This window comes from Procambarus clarkii, chromosome 54, assembly GCF_040958095.1.
Source record: "Procambarus clarkii isolate CNS0578487 chromosome 54, FALCON_Pclarkii_2.0, whole genome shotgun sequence".
Classification (NCBI taxonomy): domain Eukaryota; kingdom Metazoa; phylum Arthropoda; class Malacostraca; order Decapoda; family Cambaridae; genus Procambarus; species Procambarus clarkii.
Genome location: NC_091203.1, coordinates 23174172 through 23193866, shown reverse-complemented (window position 1 = coordinate 23193866; position 19695 = coordinate 23174172). Strand labels below are relative to the sequence as shown.

General features: G+C 50.3%; 1 protein-coding gene across 10 annotated transcripts in view; it reads left to right on the top strand.

Moving 5' to 3' along the window:
* The first annotated feature begins 7874 nt into the window (after positions 1-7874).
* The window catches only part of MICAL-like (protein), an 82889-nt gene continuing 71068 nt past the window's right edge, over positions 7875-19695 (top strand). For all 10 annotated transcript variants that reach the window (XM_045763726.2, XM_069305193.1, XM_045763725.2 and 7 more), the window contains exon 1: positions 7875-9755. In XM_045763726.2, coding sequence (XP_045619682.2) covers positions 8549-9755 — 1207 coding nt within the window. In that variant the 5' untranslated portion in view covers positions 7875-8548. The remainder of the gene's footprint in view (positions 9756-19695) is intronic.

Below are 19695 nucleotides of genomic sequence, written 5' to 3'. Positions count from 1 at the left end.
GTGTGTGTGTGTGTGTGTCTGTGTGTGTGTGTGTGTGTATAGTGTTGTTAATTATTATATATTAACATAGTGACAAAATTAATATACAATTTTGTCTAATCTTTGTAATTCAAATTTCAGTGGGAATAGTACTCATATATATTTTAAATCTGTCGTCTCCTCTCTAGTGAGTACATTTGGAGAGCTTTGAGACGATCGCAATAATTTAGGTGTTTTATCTCGTCTATGCGTGCCGTATATGTTCTCTGTATTCCCTCTATTTCAGCAATCTCTCCTGCTCTGAAGGGGGAAGTGAGTACTGAGCAGTACTCAAGACGGGACAACACAAGTGACTTGAAGAGTACAACCATTGTGATGGGATCCCTGGATTTGAAAGTTCTCGTAATCCATCCTATCATTTTTCTGGCTGACGCAATATTTGCTTGGTTATGCTCCCTAAACGTTAGGTCGTCGGACATCATTATTCCCAAATCCTTGACATGCTGTTACCTACTATGGGCACATTTGGTTGTGTTTTGTACTCTGTATTATGTTTAAGGTCCTCATTTTTAACGTACCTGAGTACCTGGAATTTATGACTGTTAAACATCATGTTATTTTCTGATGCCCAGTCGAAAACTTTATTAATATCTGCTTGTAGTAGTGTTACGATGTCGAAATTCAGTGAAATAGTTACATAGCTGATTGTACAATAGGTCAATAGGTATAAATTCTTTTTACAGTTTCACATTCAATAGTGTAGTGTTGAAGTGAATGACATAATAGTATGTCATAGTTTACAAGGTGAATACAAGGAAATACTAGGTTTACAGTGTGTGTGTGTGTGTGTGTGTGTATATATATATATATATATATATATATATATATATATATATATATGTCATTATATAACGTTTACAAATATTAAATGTACTATATAGCGACAGTAATATGATCATTCGTATATCTTATACATATAAATTTTTCTCACCATGTAAACAGTAGGTTTGAGGCAGTTATAGCACTCAGTACCTGCGCCTCTCGACCAATGTTCCCACCAAGGATTGGTTGGTTCAACAAGGCTGTAAACTGTTCACCCCATGGTTGTAGACTGGTGTGCGGGTCGTGTTCCAGGGACAGCTAGTAGGGTCAGCTGTGGGAAAGCGGAAAGAAGTTGTGGGGCTCCTGTACCCCACTTGAAAAGAATGAATCTTAACTAGCTGCTGCTTTGGTTCTAAATATACCATAGTCTACCCAAGCTTTGCCAACCAAAGAAAATTGGGGTCGACCGACGATCAGCTGATACTATCAAAACAAACCCTTCGTCCAAGAGGGGAAGGGATAGAGGGAAATGGTAGAGAGCAAGGGTAGACGGGAAAGGGGTACACACACACACACACACACACACACACACACACACACACACACACACACACACACACACACACACACACACACACACACACCACAAGAGTGGCTGAGTGGGCTGGTCTGTGGTCTCCACTTTCCCTCTTTTAGGGAAATTTTGTGTGGCATAAACTCGAGCCTCTAGTGGCCTCTCTCTTAGTGTGGCTTACCGCTCTCTCCACCTCTTGTTGTTGGGCTCTTGTTGTTGTGGTGGTGGTGGTGTTGTGGTGGTTGTTCGTGATTGTTGTGGTTGAGGTGTGGAAGTGGTTGGGGTCATTAAGCGTGTATTAAGCGTGTTGGGCGCCCCAGGGCGTGTGGGCGTCGACGAGTGGCTGCCAGCGTGTAGTAGAATGACGTGTGGAGTGAGTAGTGTGGTTGGAGTGTGGTGGGAGTGGGAAGTGTGGTGGAGGCGCCACACACACTCTACCACCTCTATTATAAAAGCACTACAATCACCTTGTGTAGTTAATTGTTCAATAAACCACTGAACTACATGTTTAACACATCTCTCACCCTGTCCATGGAGGACAGAAGAAAATGTAATATATATATGCTGGTTAGCATTGTAAATGCCTGGCTACGTCTGTGGTAGAAAATAATAATAATAAAAAAACCTGGTAACTAACTCCGGATCTGTGCTCCACTTGTTCACCGGTAACCTCCAGGTGTGTTCACTTGTGTGTGTTCATCTGTCTGTCCCGCGAGGCTCCAGGTTCTAGCTCTTGGACCCCCGCCTTGCTTGTTGTCTTAAGATAATAACTAGTTATCTCCATCCACTGGTCATCTTAAGGATGCAACACACACATCAGTTGTCTAACTAGCTTGTACCTCTCTTATTGCTTGGTGAACAGGGCCATGAGGTGAAAGTCAACGTGGCCCAAACGTTTCTGCCGTGTCCTGGCCACCGGGATTGACCAGTTAGCGACACTACTCGACTGGTTGGAGAGTACTGTGTGTGTGTGTGTGTGTGTGTGTGTGTGTGTGTGTGTGTGTGTGTGTGTGTGTGTGTGTGTTTACTAGTTGTGTTTTTGCGGGGGTTGAGCTTTGCTCTTTGGGCCCGCCTCTCAACTGTCAATCAACTGTTTACTAACTACTTTTTTTTTTTTTCCCCCACACCACACACACACACACACCCCAGGAAGCAGCCCGTGACAGCTGACTAACTCCCAGGTACCTATTTACTGCTAGGTAACAGGGGCACTTAGGGTGAAAGAAACTTTGCCCATTTGTTTCTGCCTCGTGCGGGAATCGAACCCGCGCCACAGAATTACGAGTCCTGCGCGCTATCCACCAGGCTACGAGGCCCCTACGTGTGTGTGTGTGTGTGTGTGTGTGTGTGTGTGTGTGTGTGTGTGTGTGTGTGTGTGTGTGAGTGTGAGTGTGTGAACAGTTTGGGAGCCATGAGTGAGTGTCTACTGCAGGGCGGGGCTGTTGTCTGAGCGGAAGCTACAGGACAAAGAGGCATGGCTGCCTCCTCCTTCGGTCTGCTGCTGCTGCTGCTGCTGCTGCTGTAGTTTCATGTTGTGTAGCCCTTCCTGCCTTCCCTCCCCCCCCTTCCCTCCATCCCCTCTTCCCTCCCCTCTTCCCTCCCTCCCCTCCATCCCCTCTTCCCTCCCCTCTTCCCTCCCTCCCACACTCTTCCCTCATCCTCGTCCCCAACACTATTCCCCTCCTCTGGACCCGCCACCAGTTCTGTACACCAGTTGATTGACAGTTGAGAGGCGGGACCAAGCAGCCAGAGCTCAACCCTCGCAAAGCACAACTAGACGAGTACAGCTGGGACTTGCTTAACTGTCTCAAAATTAAAATTCGTCAACCTTAAAATCTTAGGTTATCTTGCGGGTGCAAAATGGGGGGAGTCTTGCCTTCGTGGTTTATAATGTAGGGCTTATTGTACATGTCAATTGTGGGGGGTTGAGCTTTGGCTCTTTGGTCCCGCCTCTCAACTGTCAATCAACAGGTGTACAGGTTCCTGAGCCTACTGGGCTCTATCATATCTACATTACAAACTGTGTATGGAGTCAGCCTCCACCACATCACTGCCTAGTGCATTATAGCACTATCTGTCCTCCTACCTTATATCTTGTATTTTTTACGGGGGAAAGAAATTCAAGAATGTGACGTATTAATAATTAAACTACGAAGAGTATTTGAATCCATCGACCTCGATAGGTCATGTGATAGGCGAGAGAATGCAGTATAGAACCAGTGAAGAGCAGAGGTGCCATAGGCACAATCAGAGAACACTGTATAAACATCAGAGGTCCAGTGAAGAGCAGGGGTGCCATAGGCACAATCAGAGAACACTGTATAAACATCAGAGGTCCAGTGAAGAGCAGAGGTGCCATAGGCACAATCAGAGAACACTGTATAAACATCAGAGGTCCAGTGAAGAGCAGAGGTGCCATAGGCACAATCAGAGAACACTGTATAAACATCAGAGGTCCGCGGTTGTTCAACGTCCTCCCAGCGAGCATAAGAAATATTGCCGGAACAACCGTGGACATCTTCAAGAGGAAACTATATAATTTCCTCCGAGGAGTGCCGGACCAACTGGGCTGTGGTGGGTATGTGGGCCTGCGGGCCGCTCCAAGCAACAGCCTGGTGGACCAAACTCTCACAAGTCAAGCCTGGCCTCGGGCCGGGCTTGGGGGGTAGAAGAACTCCCAGAACTCCATCAACCAGGTATATGTGGGCCTGCGGGCCGCTCCAAGCAACAGCCTGGTGGACCAAACTCTCACAAGTCAAGCCTGGCCTCGGGCCGGGCTTGGGCAGAAGAAGAACTCCCAGAACCCCATCAACCAGGTATATGTGGGCCTGCGGGCCGCTCCAAGCAACAGCCTGGTGGACCAAACTCTCACAAGTCAAGCCTGGCCTCGGGCCGGGCTTGGGGGGTAGAAGAACTCCCAGAACCCCATCAACCAGGTATATGTGGGCCTGCGGGCCGCTCCAAGCAACAGCCTGGTGGACCAAACTCTCACAAGTCAAGCCTGGCCTCGGGCCGGGCTTGGGCAGTAGAAGAACTCCCAGAACCCCATCAACTAGGTATATGTGGGCCTGCGGGCCGCTCCAAGCAACAGCCTGGTGGACCAAACTCTCACAAGTCAAGCCTGGCCTCGGGCCGGGCTTGGGCAGTAGAACAACTCCCAGAACCCCATCAAGCAGGAGGTGCAGTGCTTGGGTTACCTGAATTTAAGCTTTAGCCCAGGATCCTTGTGTGTGTGAGGCCAGCCAGCCTGTGTAACACTCACGCAGGTTAGTGAGTGGTGTAGAGCGCGGCCCAGAATAGCATTTTTGCTAGTGTTTACCTCATAATATGAGTCCCTGGCGGTCACCCACACAACTGCCTCATGGTGGGGTGGTGGGTGTGTGAGGGTAATGGGCTTGGAGTTGAGGGGAGATAGGTTTTTTAATTTTGCCCCGAGGAGCGAGTTTATTGGGCAGCGTCACTCATCCTGTGAGTGGACACACCGCCATAGTGACGGTATTGGGCAGCGTCACTCATCCTGTGAGTGGACACACCGCCATAGTGACAGTATTGGGCAGCGCCACTCATCCTGTGAGTGGACACACCGCCATAGTGACAGTATTGGGCAGCGACACTCATCCTGTGAGTGGACACACCGCCATAGTGACAGTATTGGGCAGCGTCACTCATCCTGTGAGTAGACACACCGCCATAGTGACAGTATTGGGCAGCGCTACTCATCCTGTGAGTGGACACAACGCCATAGTGACAGTATTGGGCAGCGTCACTCATCCTGTGAGTGGACACACCGCCATAGTGACAGTATTGGGCAGCGTCACTCATCCTGTGAGTGGACACACCGCCATAGTGACAGTATTGGGCAGCGACACTCATCCTGTGAGTGGACACACCGCCATAGTGACAGTATTGGGCAGCGTCACTCATCCTGTGAGTGGACACACCGCCATAGTGACAGTATTGGGCAGCGTCACTCATCCTGTGAGTGGACACACCGCCATAGTGACAGTATTGGGCAGCGCCACTCATCCTGTGAGTGGACACACCACCATAGTGACAGTATTGGGCGGCGCCACTCATCCTGTGAGTGGACACACCGCCATAGTGACAGTATTGGGCGGCGCCACTCATCCTGTGAGTGGACACACCGCCATAGTGACAGTATTGGGCAGCGCCACTCATCATGTGAGTGGACACACCGCCATAGTGACAGTATTGGGCAGCGCCACTCATCCTGTGAGTGGACACACCGCCATAGTGACAGTATTGGGCAGCGCCACTCATCCTGTGAGTGGACACACCGCCATAGTGACAGTATTGGGCGGCGCCACTCATCCTGTGAGTGGACACACCGCCATAGTGACAGTATTGGGCAGCACCACTCATCCTGTGAGTGGACACACCGCCATAGTGACAGTATTGGGCAGCGTCACTCATCCTGTGAGTGGACACACCGCCATAGCAGCATGTACAACACTCCCCAATAGGAAGAAAACCCGCTGGGTTGTTCATCCTGTCACTTGTACCCAGACACAGCTGGGACTTGCTTAACTGTCTCGAGTGAACAGCTCCTCAAACAAGAAGATTAACATCTGTCAACCCTTAAAATCTGACGTTATCCTGCGGGTGTAAAATGCGGGAATCTCTTAAAAAAAAAAGGTATCTATATTTGACAGATAATGTTTTCCTAACTTAGATAATATGAGGGTTATTATGCTACACATGTGTAATGTGTCTAAGGTGTTCATAGTCTCGTAGATAGTGGTCAAGGCGGTGTCTGTCAGTCTCAGATTTTGCAACTCCGCTGCTCAGCTGTTGTCTGGATGTGTGTGTGTGGTGGGGGGAGGGGGGTGTTGATGGGAGGTAAACCAGTGTGTGTATACCATGGAGTATACAGAGTGGGGGGGGGGGGGAGGAGAGGCAGGGTACACATGTGATACATATAACACTTACGATGTGTGATATCTGGCCGATAAGGCCATCCGTTTCCTGATGTATCTTCTCTCTCTCTCTCTCTCCTCCTCTTCCCTACCCCCCCTTCCCCCTCCCTCATTTGGGCAGGTTGTGGCATGTGGTGTGGGGGAGGGCAGGGGGGGGGGTAGAGAGCCAGTGTTGGTGAAGCTTCAGGTGTGTGGGTACACCTGGCAGCTGCGGTGAAGTGTGTGTGTGGTTGGTGTGGAGTGCGGTGTGTGGACCTGGGTTATAGAGCCTGGCAGCCCTCGGAGTCCCCTATATAGGTTGACTCTATTGGGCAGCATGTCCGACGACCTAACGTTTAGGGAGCATAACCAAGCAAATATTGCGTCAGACAGAAAAATGATAGGATGGATTACGAGAACCTTCAAATCCAGGGATCCCATCACAATGGTTGTACTCTTCAAGTCACTTGTGTTGTCCCGTCTTGAGTACTGCTCGGTACTCGCTTCCCCCTTCAGAGCAGGAGAGATTGCTGAAATAGAGGGAATATAGAGAACGACCAACCAGGTATATACGGCACGCATAGACGAGATAAAGCACCTAAATTATTGGGATCGTCTCAAAGCTCTCCAAATGTACTCACCAGAAAGGAGACGCGAGAGATATCAAATAATATACACCTGGAAGATACTGGAGGGCCAGGTACCAAATCTACACAGTAAAATAACAACGTACTGGAGTGAACGATATGTAAGAACATGCAGAATAGAACCAGTGAAGAGCAGAGGTGCCATAGGCACAATCAGAGAACACTGTATAAACATCAGAGGTCCAGTGAAGAGCAGGGGTGCCATAGGCACAATAAGAGAACACTGTATAAACATCAGAGGTCCAGTGAAGAGCAGAGGTGCCATAGGCTCAATAAGAGAACACTGTATAAACATCAGAGGTCCAGTGAAGAGCAGAGGTGCCATAGGCACAATAAGAGAACACTGTATAAACATCAGAGGTCCAGTGAAGAGCAGGGGTGCCATAGGCACAATCAGAGAACACTGTATAAACATCAGAGGTCCAGTGAAGAGCAGGGGTGCCATAGGCACAATCAGAGAACACTGTATAAACATCAGAGGTCCAGTGAAGAGCAGAGGTGCCATAGGCACAATAAGAGAACACTGTATAAACATCAGAGGTCCAGTGAAGAGCAGGGGTGCCATAGGCACAATCAGAGAACACTGTATAAACATCAGAGGTCCAGTGAAGAGCAGAGGTGCCATAGGCACAATCAGAGAACACTGTATAAACATCAGAGGTCCAGTGAAGAGCAGAGGTGCCATAGGCACAATCAGAGAACACTGTATAAACATCAGAGGTCCGCGGTTGTTCAACGTCCTCCCAGCGAGCATAAGAAATATTGCCGGAACAACCGTGGACATCTTCAAGAGGAAACTAGATAGTTTCCTCCAAGGAGTGCCGGACCAACCGGGCTGTGGTGGGTATGTGGGCCTGCGGGCCGCTCCAAGCAACAGCCTGGTGGACCAAACTCTCACAAGTCAAGCCTGGCCTCGGGGAGTAGAACTCCCAGAATCTCATCAACCAGGTATCAAGCAGGATCAACTCATTAAGGATAACCAGGCGACTCCGGGAAGCATATTGGTAGAGGTGGCCAAGATTGATGTCTGCTGCTGCTGCTGCTGCTGCTGCTGGTGCTGCTGGCGGCTTGGCACCACACGGGGCACCGCCAAGCGTCAGTGCAGCAGTGCCTCACAGTTCACCCCGGGTGCAGGTGGGCTTGTGGTGTGTGTATCCGGCCGGTGAGCCTGGGTGCTCTCTCTCACATACGATGGACGACCATATCACTCGCGGTGGTGGTAGCCGACCCCGTCTAGCCCCACTCACGCCACCTGCCGGGGGACGAGTACTGGACGACACTGGACGACAATCCACTAGTGTCGTGGAAACGCTTCTTACCACCTGTGCAACCACCTGTCTGTAACCTGTCTCTTGTCAGTGCGGACAGAACTGGCACTACCACAGCGGCCAGTGACGGGACAGGAGCAGAGGAAAGTCACCCCAGACACTCCCCCTACGCAAGCTCTCAAGCACCAGCTCGGGGCCGATTGTCGGTTCCCAAGAGTAAATTTAGCAAGAGTGGCGGAGAGGAGCGTAGCAGGCACGTTCCCAAAGGTACCCCGGTGTGAGGCACGTGCCTAAACGTACCCCGGTGTGACCCAGTGGGGCAGGGTAGCAGGTACAGCGGTGATGGAAGCACAGGTACCCGGTGTGACCCCGTGTCGTGGGGTAGAAGACACAGTACAGATGAGACGAGGCAGGAGTCACTCGTCCAAGAACTCTCCTCTTCCGAACAGAAAAGCTCTTAATTTAAACCACGATGACATCCCCTTCATAGATGACGATATCCGTGTCAGTGTTGTTAGTGGTGATAGTGGTAGTTGCGACAGTTTGGATCGTGGTTGTGCGTCGCGTAATGAGTCTGAAATTGTGGTTCTGAGAACGCATAAAAGCAGTTCTGATAACAGACTGAAGCGTCAGGCCGGGTACTTGGTCCCGCTGTCGCCACAGCCTGGCCCCTCACCCACCAAGATGGAGTCCAAGGAGTTGGTCATATACAGGAGGAAAGCCAGGGTCCAGCCCCTCAAGGGCAACAGGGAAGCTAAGTGCTGTGACTCGCCTCTTGAGAGCCGTGACCCGCCTCTTGAGAGCCGTGACCCGCCTCTTGAGAGCCGTGACCCGCCTCTTGAGAGCCGTGACCCGCCTCTTGAGAGCCGTGACCCGCCTCTTGAGAGCCGTGACCCGCCCGTTGAGAGCCGTGACCCGCCTCTTGAGAGCCGTGACCCGCCTCTTGAGAGCTGTGACCCGCCTCTTGAGAGCTGTGACCCGCCTCTTGAGAGCTGTGACCCGCCCGTTGAGAGCCGTGACCCGCCTCTTGAGAGCCGTGACCCGCCCGTTGAGAGCCGTGACCCGCCTCTTGAGAGCCGTGACCCGCCTCTTGAGAGCTGTGACCCGCCTCTTGAGAGCTGTGACCCGCCTCTTGAGAGCTGTGACCCGCCTCTTGAGAGCTGTGACCCGCCCGTTGAGAGCCGTGACCCGCCTCTTGAGAGCTGTGACCCGCCTCTTGAGAGCTGTGACCCGCCTCTTGAGAGCTGTGACCCGCCTCTTGAGAGCTGTGACCCGCCTCTTGAGAGCAAGGTTGTAGCGGTCAGCACTGCTGCAGACAGCGGGGTTCGTCCACCCATCTCAGCCGACGATCAGCTGCACGACGACGACCAGCTGCACGACGACGACCAGCTGCACGACGACGACCAGCTGCACGACGACGACCAGCTGCACGACGACCAGCTGCTGCGCGACGACCAGCTGCACGACGACGACCAGCTGCACGACGACCAGCTGCTGCACGCCCTCCTGGAGCAACTGCTGTGCAACACAAGCGTTACTGAGGCGGCAGGTAATGTGACAACAGCTACGGGCAACACTTGTGGTGTTAGACCAACCTGGCCTCTCAGATAATACAATGTTGACGATATGATCCGCCCCAACGAGCAATATACGGGGTATTAAGAGCCAGCGGGCCGCCAATACCCACGTTTTCTATGAGTAGCTCACTTAGGTTAGGTAGGGGTTTTGGGCTGCGGGGTAAACTACTCTATCCTCTCGAGATGGATCTTATTGTCTCAAAAGACGAACTTGAAGGAGTTTTGGGTTGGTAGGTTTTTAATACCTCGTATTTTGTTTTGGACCCAAAACAGAAAACGGGACAGTAGGTCATTTTCGCCAGCCGCTTCCTTGTTCTAGTACGACCATTTTTGACCGTATGTAACGTCTAGGAGGGAAAAGAGAGGTTGTTTAGGCACGCCCGTCACCACGGCCGCCTCCACACCTCTCACAGTGTAAATGTGTGGCCACGTTTGTGGTAGAAAATAATAATAATAATAATAATAATAATAAAAAGTTGGTGTGTGTCTTGTTTAGTCTCCTCCCGAAGTCACCCACTTGGGGGTCTGACGGCTGAGTGGACAGCGCTCGGGTTTCGTAGTCTTGAGATTCCGAGTGCGATCCCCGGTGGAGGCGGAAACAAATTGGCAGTTTTTTCACCCTGATGCCCACCTGTTCACCTAGCAGTAAATAGGTACCTGGGAGTTAGACAGCTGCTACGGGCTGGTTCCTGGGGATGTGTGACATAAAGGAGGCCTGGTCGAGGACCGGGCCGCGGGGACGCTAAGCCCCGAAATCCCCTCAAGATAACCTCACACGCCATCAATAACTCCCACAAAGATAATTTGGATTCGGGTTAGGGAGCCGGTCGGCCGAGCGGACAGCACGCGGAACTTGTGATCCTGTGGTCCTGGGTTCGATCCCAGGCGCCGGCGAGAAACAATGGGCAGAGTTTCTTTCACCCTATACCCCTGTTACCTAGCAGTAAAATAGGTACCTGGGTGTTAGTCAGCTGTCACGGGCTGCTTCCTGGGGGTGGAGGCCTGGTCGAGGACCGGGCCGCGGGGACACTAAAGCCCCGAAATCATCTCAAGATAACCCCTTCCCTTCCCAAACTTTCTCTGAGTGTTAAATTTGTAATATAAAGAATCATTAACCAAATAATAGAACTTTGACCAGACCACACACTAGAAGGTGAAGGGACGACGACGTTTCGGTCCGTCCTGGACCATTCTCAAGTCGATTGTCAAGTCACTATCGACTTGAGAATGGTCCAGGACGGACCGAAACGTCGTCGTCCCTTCACCTTCTAGTGTGTGGTCTGGTCAGCATTCTACAGCCCCGTTATTGTGACTCGTCGCCTGCAAACAGCGCGTTATATTAGCCCGAGCACAATATAAAATGTGTGTGACCGTGTTTATTAATATACTGAATTAATTATACTTGGCAGCCAGCTGGCGGAGTCTCCCCTCGCGTCTATTTTCACCGTTTTCTGTTAACGCGTTCGGTGAAGAGGGGGGACTCGGGTAACTCGAACCCGTGTATAGAAAACGTGGTTTTTGTGTATAGGATTGATAATACATCGTATTTTGTCCGTTGGGGGGATTTTGACGTCCAAATGTTGATGTATTATTGTGGAGAAGTGGTTGGCACTCCGCCAGCGCGCTGCTTGTTGTTGTTATTGATTCAGCTACTGGGAACCAAGGTTCCAAGTAGCACGGGCTATGGTGAGCCCGTAGTGGACTTACCTGGCACAGGAGCGGGGCAAGTAGCACGGGCTATGGTGAGCCCGTAGTGGACTTACCTGGCACAGGAGCGGGGCAAGTAGCACGGGCTATGGTGAGCCCGTAGTGGACTTACCTGGCACAGGAGCGGGGCAAGTAGCACGGGCTATGGTGAGCCCGTGGTGGACTTACCTGGCACAGGAGCGGGGCAAGTAACACGGGCTATGGCGAGCCCGTAGTGGACTTACCTGGCACAGGAGCGGGGCAAGTAGCACGGGCTATGGTGAGCCCGTAGTGGACTTACCTGGCACAGGAGCGGGGCAAGTAGCACGGGCTATGGTGAGCCCGTAGTGGACTTACCTGGCACAGGAGCGGGGCAAGTAGCACGGGCTATGGTGAGCCCGTAGTGGACTTACCTGGCACAGGAGCGGGGCAAGTAGCACGGGCTATGGCGAGCCCGTAGTGGACTTACCTGGCACAGGAGCGGGGCTGTAACTGCGTATCAGGAGAAAGCGCCAAGCCATTATATAGCACTGGGAAGGGGTCAGGATAAGGATTTGGGATGGGACGGGGGGGGGGGGGAGAAGCTCCGTCTTGTATGAGGCAACTCATGCATTTGATGAAGGTATTCATCATGACTCTGCTTTTGAGTAATTCCTTATAACTCAGTATTTGATGAGGTAATTTCTTCCCTCTCGGCATATTATGAAGTAATGCCTCATTCCTCATGGTTGCAGGATATCAATTCACAGTGCCTCATTCCTCATGGTTGCAGGATATCAATTCACAGTGCCTCATTCCTCATGGTTGCAGGATATCAATTCACAGTGCCTCATTCCTCATGGTTGCAGGATATCAATTCACAGTGCCTCATTCCTCATGGTTGCAGGATATCAATTCACAGTGCCTCATTCCTCACGGTTGCAGGATATCAATTCACAGTGCCTCATTCCTCATGGTTGCAGGATATCAATTCACAGTGCCTCATTCCTCATGGTTGCAGGATATCAATTCACAGTGCCTCATTCCTCACGGTTGCAGGATATCAATTCACAGTGCCTCATTCCTCATGGTTGCAGGATATCAATTCACAGTGCCTCATTCCTCATGGTTGCAGGATATCAATTCACAGTGCCTCATTCCTCATGGTTGCAGGATATCAATTCACAGTGCCTCATTCCTCATGGTTGCAGGATATCAATTCACAGTGCCTCATTCCTCATGGTTGCAGGATATCAATTCACAGTGCCTCATTCCTCATGGTTGCAGGATATCAATTCACAGTGCCCCATTCCTCATGGTTGCAGGATATCAATTCACAGTGCCTCATTCCTCATGGTTGCAGGATATCAATTCACAGTGCCCCATTCCTCATGGTTGCAGGATATAAATTCACAGTGCCTTATTCCTCATGGTTGCAGGATATCAATTCACAGTGCCTCATTCCTCATGGTTGCAGGATATCAATTCACAGTGCCTCATTCCTCATGGTTGCAGGATATCAATTCACAGTGCCTCATTCCTCATGGTTGCAGGATATCAATTCACAGTGCCTCATTCCTCATGGTTGCAGGATATCAATTCACAGTGCCTCATTCCTCATGGTTGCAGGATATCAATTCACAGTGCCTCATTCCTCATGGTTGCAGGATATCAATTCACAGTGCCTCATTCCTCATGGTTGGAGGATATCAATTCACAGTGCCTCATTCCTCACGTAAGCTGCCTCGTATGTGCCAATAGGCCTTCTACAGTTACCTTTGTTCTTATGTTCTTATCACAAAATGAACCCAAAAGATACTAAATATTCTCCTTTTTAAAGCACGATAAAAACCTATTATCTATGAATACTTTGATCATTACAGCTACAGTGATCCACTACACATGTGTCTAATGAAGGTGTCACATGTGTAGGTCCTATGACGGCTACAAAAATATACCCAGCGGATATACCTAAATATGTTCAGATACATGAGCTCAGGGATTCCTAGATGCGATAAGGCCCAGCGGGTGATGAATGGGCAAGAGGCGGGGACCGTGAGCTGGAGTCTGATATCCGTAAACACAGATTAACATAACATGCAAGTGCTTCTTGGAGACGTCCACCTTTGTTCTGGTAATGTTTCTTATGCTTGCTGGGAGGGTGTTGAACAGCTGTGGACCTCTGGTGTTTAGTGTTCTCTGATTGTGCCTATGGCACCTCTACTCCTCACTGGACCTCTGATGTTCAGACAGTGTACTCTGATTGTGCCTGTGGCACCTCTACTCCTCACTGGACCTCTGATGTTCAGACAGTGTACTCTGATTGTGCCTATGGCACCTCTACTCCTCACTGGACCTCTGATGTTCAGACAGTGTTCTCTGATTGTGCCTATGGCACCTCTACTCCTCACTGGACCTCTGGTGTTCAGACAGTGTTCTCTGATTGTGCCTATGGCACCTCTACTCCTCACTGGACCTCTGATGTTCAGACAGTGTTCTCTGATTGTGCCTATGGCACCTCTACTCCTCACTGGACCTCTGGTGTTCAGACAGTGTTCTCTGATTGTGTCTATGGCATCTCTACTCTTCACTGGACCTCTGATGTTCAGACAGTGTTCTCTGATTGTGTCTATGGCACCTCTACTCTTCACTGGACCTCTGATGTTCACACAGTGTTCTCTGATTGTGTCTATGGCACCTCTACTCTTCACTGGACCTCTGATGTTCAGACAGTGTTCTCTGTGTCTATGGCACCTCTACTCCTCACTGGACCTCTGATATTCAGATAGTGTTCTCTGATTGTGCCTATGGCACCTCTACTCCTGACTGGACCTCTGATATTCAGATAGTGTTCTCTGATTGTGTCTATGGCACCTCTATTCCTCACTGGTTCTATTTTGCATATCCTTCCGTACCTTTCGCTCCAATATATTGTTATTCTATTGTGCAAATTTGGGGCCTAGCATTAAATTTTGTTTAAAATGAATTGACCTGCATATATATATATATATATATATATATATATATATATATATATATATATATATATATATATATATATATATATATATATATATATATATATGAGAAAGAGAGAATTGTTACAATAATTGGAGTTAGTTTTAATTGGTAAATAGGTATAAAAGTTTGAGAGATGCCAGTAAACATTGTGTTAGTGGACTAATGGTTGTGGTGTTAATGTTAATATTTCTTTCTTGCAGGTTGGTACCAGAAGCTGGTGGAGTCCCCAAGGTTTGTGAAGACCTGCTTCCTCTCTACTCTCTCTCACACACACACACACACACACACACACACACACACACACACACACACACACACACACACACACACACACACACTCACACACACACACACACAAGGGGACACAGGTGGAAACTGAGTGCCCAAATGAGCCACAGAGATATTAGAAAGAACTTTTTTAGTGTCAGAGTGGTTGACAAATGGAATGCATTAGGAAGTGATGTGGTGGAGGCTGACTCCATACACAGTTACAAGTGTAGATATGACAGAGCCCGATAGGCTCAGGAATCTGTACACCAGTTGATTGACGGTTGAGAGGCGGGACCAAAGAGCCAGAGCTCAACCCCCGCAAGCACAACTAGGTGAGTACACACACACACACACACACACACACACACACACACACACACACACACACACACACACACACACACACACACACACACTAATATTTAGGAAGTATAAATGACCTCGTCTCTCCCGGCTGCACTCAAGGGAAGACAGATTTAAATATTTTAATCATTCCCAATAATGTTGACATTATGTTATGGTGATTCAGGCAGATCTTTGCACGTTCTCCAGGCCAGCAATGTCTCCAGTTTTGACTGCCCAACCACTTGGGCTGGACGGTAGAGCGACGGTCTCGCTTCATGCAGGTCGGCGTTCAATCCCCCGACCGTCCACAAGTGGTTGGGCACCATTCCTTCCCCCCGAGTGTTGGAGATTTGACTGGTGATGGTGGTTCTAGAAGAGGGGTCTTGGAGCTGTGTTCAGCATTAACAGTATTGAACACTGAACAAATATCATAATGGGTCAAGGTTATCGTCTGCGTCAATCACCGCTCGTTAATGTGCCGGGAGCCGGTCGGCCGAGCGGACAGCACGCTGTACTTGTGATCCTGTGGACCCGGGTTCGATCCCAGGCGCCGGCGAGAAACAATGGGCAGAGTTTCTTTCACCCTATGCCCCTGTTACCTAGCAGTAAAATAGGTACCTGGGTGTTAGTCAGCTGTCACGGGCTGCTTCCTGGGGGTGGAGGCCTGGTCGAGGACCGGGCCGCGGGGACACTAAAGCCCCGAAATCATCTCAAGATAACTCAAGATAACCTCAAGAATGTATATCTGCTCCATAATCCAAGATAACTTTTGAATATAAATACATATTTAAATTGATGGAAGTTCATTGATGTGAGAACCAGTTAGTATTTCCAGTAGAATGTTTCAAAGGTTATGTAGTGGAGGTGGGAAGGCTCCAGTGATGTAGTCATTCTACATCATTCTGGACGCGAGTAGCCGCCTCCAACAGCCTGATTGATCAGTCCAGCAACCAGGAGGCCTGGTCGACGACCGGGCCGCGGGGACACTAAGCCCCGGAAGCACCTCAAGGTAATCAAGGTTATCTTGAGATGATTTCGGGGCTTTAGTGTCCCCGCGGCCCGGTCCTCGACCAGGCCTCCACCCCCAGGAAGCAGCCCGTGACAGCTGACTAACACCCAGGTACCTATTTTACTGCTAGGTAACAGGGGCATAGGGTGAAAGATACTCTGCCCATTGTTTCTCGCCGGCGCCTGGGATCGAACCCAGGACCACAAGTTCAGCGTGCTGTCCGCTCGGCTCCGCTAGGTAAGGTAAGTCATTGTGGCGCGCGCTTAATAAACTCGCCAAACTTTTACTAGTGAATAAAGGAGATTGACTTAGGGGTAAAAGGTGTAGGATGGCTTCATATATCTATGTTTTCTCTTTGTTGAATAGTGTACAAATATCGTCATTGGTCCAAGAAGTATAACTTGTGTACTGGTTGATAACTAGGGTCAGATTGACGAAAGTACTTACGCAAGCACTTACGAACCTGGGGTCAGATTCACGAAAGTACTTACGCAAGCGCTTACAGCAGTGGAAGCAGCAGCAGCAGCAGCAGCATCAGCAGCAGGAGGGAAGGAGACCACACAACATAAGCCAGCAGGTCCCCGTGGTGGTGGCAGCAGCAGCAGCAGCAGCAGCAGCAGCAGCAGGAGTGGTGGTGGTGTGAGTGTGGCTGGTGCCTCAGTGTGAGCCAAGCGTGTGTGTAGTGAGGTAGTGTGCCCAAGTGTTCCGTCCCCTGCCCCCCCCTACCACCCTCTCTACCCGCCCCGTGTGCCCTCTATCCTGGCTCTACCCTCCACCACCCATATACCCAGCCTCGCTCCTCCTGCTGCTGCTGCTGCTTCCTATGGTTGCATCAACCACGCTAGCGCCCACAATGTGACGTGTCTTAGTGTGTTAAGAGAGAGACATGTTCCGGCGTGTAAGATCACGCTGGAGATAACGGAGGGAGCACAATCACAGTGTGTGGTGGTGTGGTGGGGGTCTAGCCCCCTGCTCGTGCGGTGGTGTGTGTGTGTGTGTGGGGGAGAGAATTGGGGATGGTGGGGGAGGACCCACCATGACAGCGCCACCACCACCACCACCTGACCTCTAGTCACTCACCTCTTACCTATACTCAGGTGAGTCTAATTTCTCTTTTGACTGTTCGCTTCTTGCAGCTATTGTTGATCTTCTTCCTGCTGCGGCTCCTGCTGTGGCTCCTGCTGCTTCACCTGCTGCTTCACTTGCTACTGCTTCCCCTGCTGTGGCACCTCCTGCCTCACCTGCTGTGGCACCTCCTGCCTCACCTGCTGTGGCACCTGCTGCTTCACCTGCTGCTTCACCTGCTGCTTCACTTGCTACTGCTTCACCTGCTGTGACACCTGCTGCTTCACTTGCTACTGCTTCACCTGCTGTGGCACCTCCTGCCTCACCTGCTGTGGCACCTCCTGCCTCACCTGCTGTGGCACCTCCTGCCTCACCTGCTGTGGCACCTCCTGCCTCACCTGCTGTGGCACCTGCTGCTTCACCTGCTGCTTCACTTGCTACTGCTTCACCTGCTGTGACACCTGCTGCTTCACTTGCTACTGCCTCACCTGCTGTGGCACCTCCTGCCTCACCTGCTGTGGCACCTCCTGCCTCACCTGCTGTGGCACCTCCTGCCTCACCTGCTGTGGCACCTCCTGCCTCACCTGCTGTGGCACCTCCTGCCTCACCTGCTGTGGCACCTCCTGCCTCACCTGCTGTGGCACCTCCTGCCTCACCTGCTGTGGCACCTCCTGCCTCATCTGCTGTGGCACCTCCTGCCTCACCTGCTGTGGCACCTCCTGCCTCACCTGCTGTGGCACCTCCTGCCTGGTTGATACCTGGTTGATACCTGGTTGATGGGGTTCTGGGAGTTCTTCTACTCCCCAAGCCCGGCCCGAGGCCAGGCTCGACTTGTGAGAGTTTGGTCCACCAGGCTGTTGCTTGGAGCGGCCCGCAGGGCCACGTACCCACCACAGCCCGGCTGATCCGGAACTTCTCTTAGAAAACCGTCCAGTTTTCTCTTGAAGATGTCCACGGTTGTTCCGGCAATATTTCTTATGCTCGCTGGGAGGACGTTGAACAACCGCGGACCCCTGATGTTTATACAGTGCTCTCTGATTGTGCCTATGACACCTCTGCTCTTCACAGGTTCAATCTTGCATTTTCTTCCATATCGTTCACTCCAGTACGTTGTTATTTTACTGTGTAGATTTGGGACCTGACCCTCCAGTATTTTCCAGGTGTATATTATTTGGTATCTCTCTCGTCTCCTTTCTAGTGAGTACATTTGGAGAGCTTTGAGACGATCCCAATAATTTAGGTGTTTTATCTCGTCTATGCGTGCCGTATATGTTCTCTGTATTCCCTCTATTTCAGCAATCTCTCCTGCTCTGAAGGGGGAAGTGAGTACTGAGCAGTACTCGAGACGGGACAGCACAAGTGACTTGAAGAGTACAACCATTGTGATGGGATCCCTGGATTTGAAAGTTCTCGTAATCCATCCGATCATTTTTCTGGCTGACGCAATATTTGCTTGGTTATGCTCCCTAAACGTTAGATCGTCGGACATCATTATTCCCAAATCCTTGACATGCTGTTTTTCTACTATGGGAAGATTCGATTGTGTTTTGTACCCTGTATTATGTTTCAGATCCTCATTTTTGCCGTACCTGAGTACCTGAAATTTATCACTGTTAAACATCATGTTATTTTCTGCTGCCCAATCAAAAACTTTGTTGACATCTGCTTGTAGTTTTTCAATGTCTTCAGCAGAGGTAATTTTCATGCTAATTTTTGTGTCTTGCCTCACCTGCTGTGGCACCTGCTGCTTCACCTGCTGCTTCACTTGCTACTGCTTCACCTGCTGTGGCACCTGCTGTGGCACCTTCTACCTCACCTGCTGTGGCACCTGCTGCTTCACCTGCTGTGGCACCTTCTACCTCACCTGCTGTGGCACCTGCTGCTTCACCTGCTTGGTGGCCGCCTTGCTGCTACCTCTCCTGCTTTGTAGCCTCTTCTGCCAGTATTATCTTCCCCAGATGATATGTATCTTCCTTATATGGTGGTGTATGTATCATCCTTATATGGTGGTGTATGTATATTCCTTATATGGTGGTGTATGTATCATCCTTATATGGTGGTGTATGTATCTTCGCCAAAGAGGACACACATAGCGCACACACGCCCGGTAAACCACATGAATTACTGGGATGATCGCAAAGCTATTATACGTGGGAAGTATCACATGATACATGGAGGGGGGGGGGTACTGGAAGGTCACATGATACATGGTTGATACTGGAAGGTCACAGGTTCGTAAGTACTTGCGTAACTGCTTCGTGAATCTGGCCCCAGGTTCGTAAGTGCTTGCGTAACTGCTTCGTGAATCTGGGCCCAGACCCAGTGAAGAGTAGAGGCGCAACAGCTGGCAAGGTGAGCTACAACACCTGTGCAATAGTGCACTCATAATAATGTGTGTTGTGTGTGCGCGTGTGTGCGTGTGCGTGTGAGTGTGAGTGTGAGTGTGAGTGTGAGTGTGTGTGTGTGTGTGTGTGTGTGTGTGTGTGTGTGTGTGTGTGTGTGTGTGTGTGTGTGTTGTGTGTGAGTGTGAGTGTGAG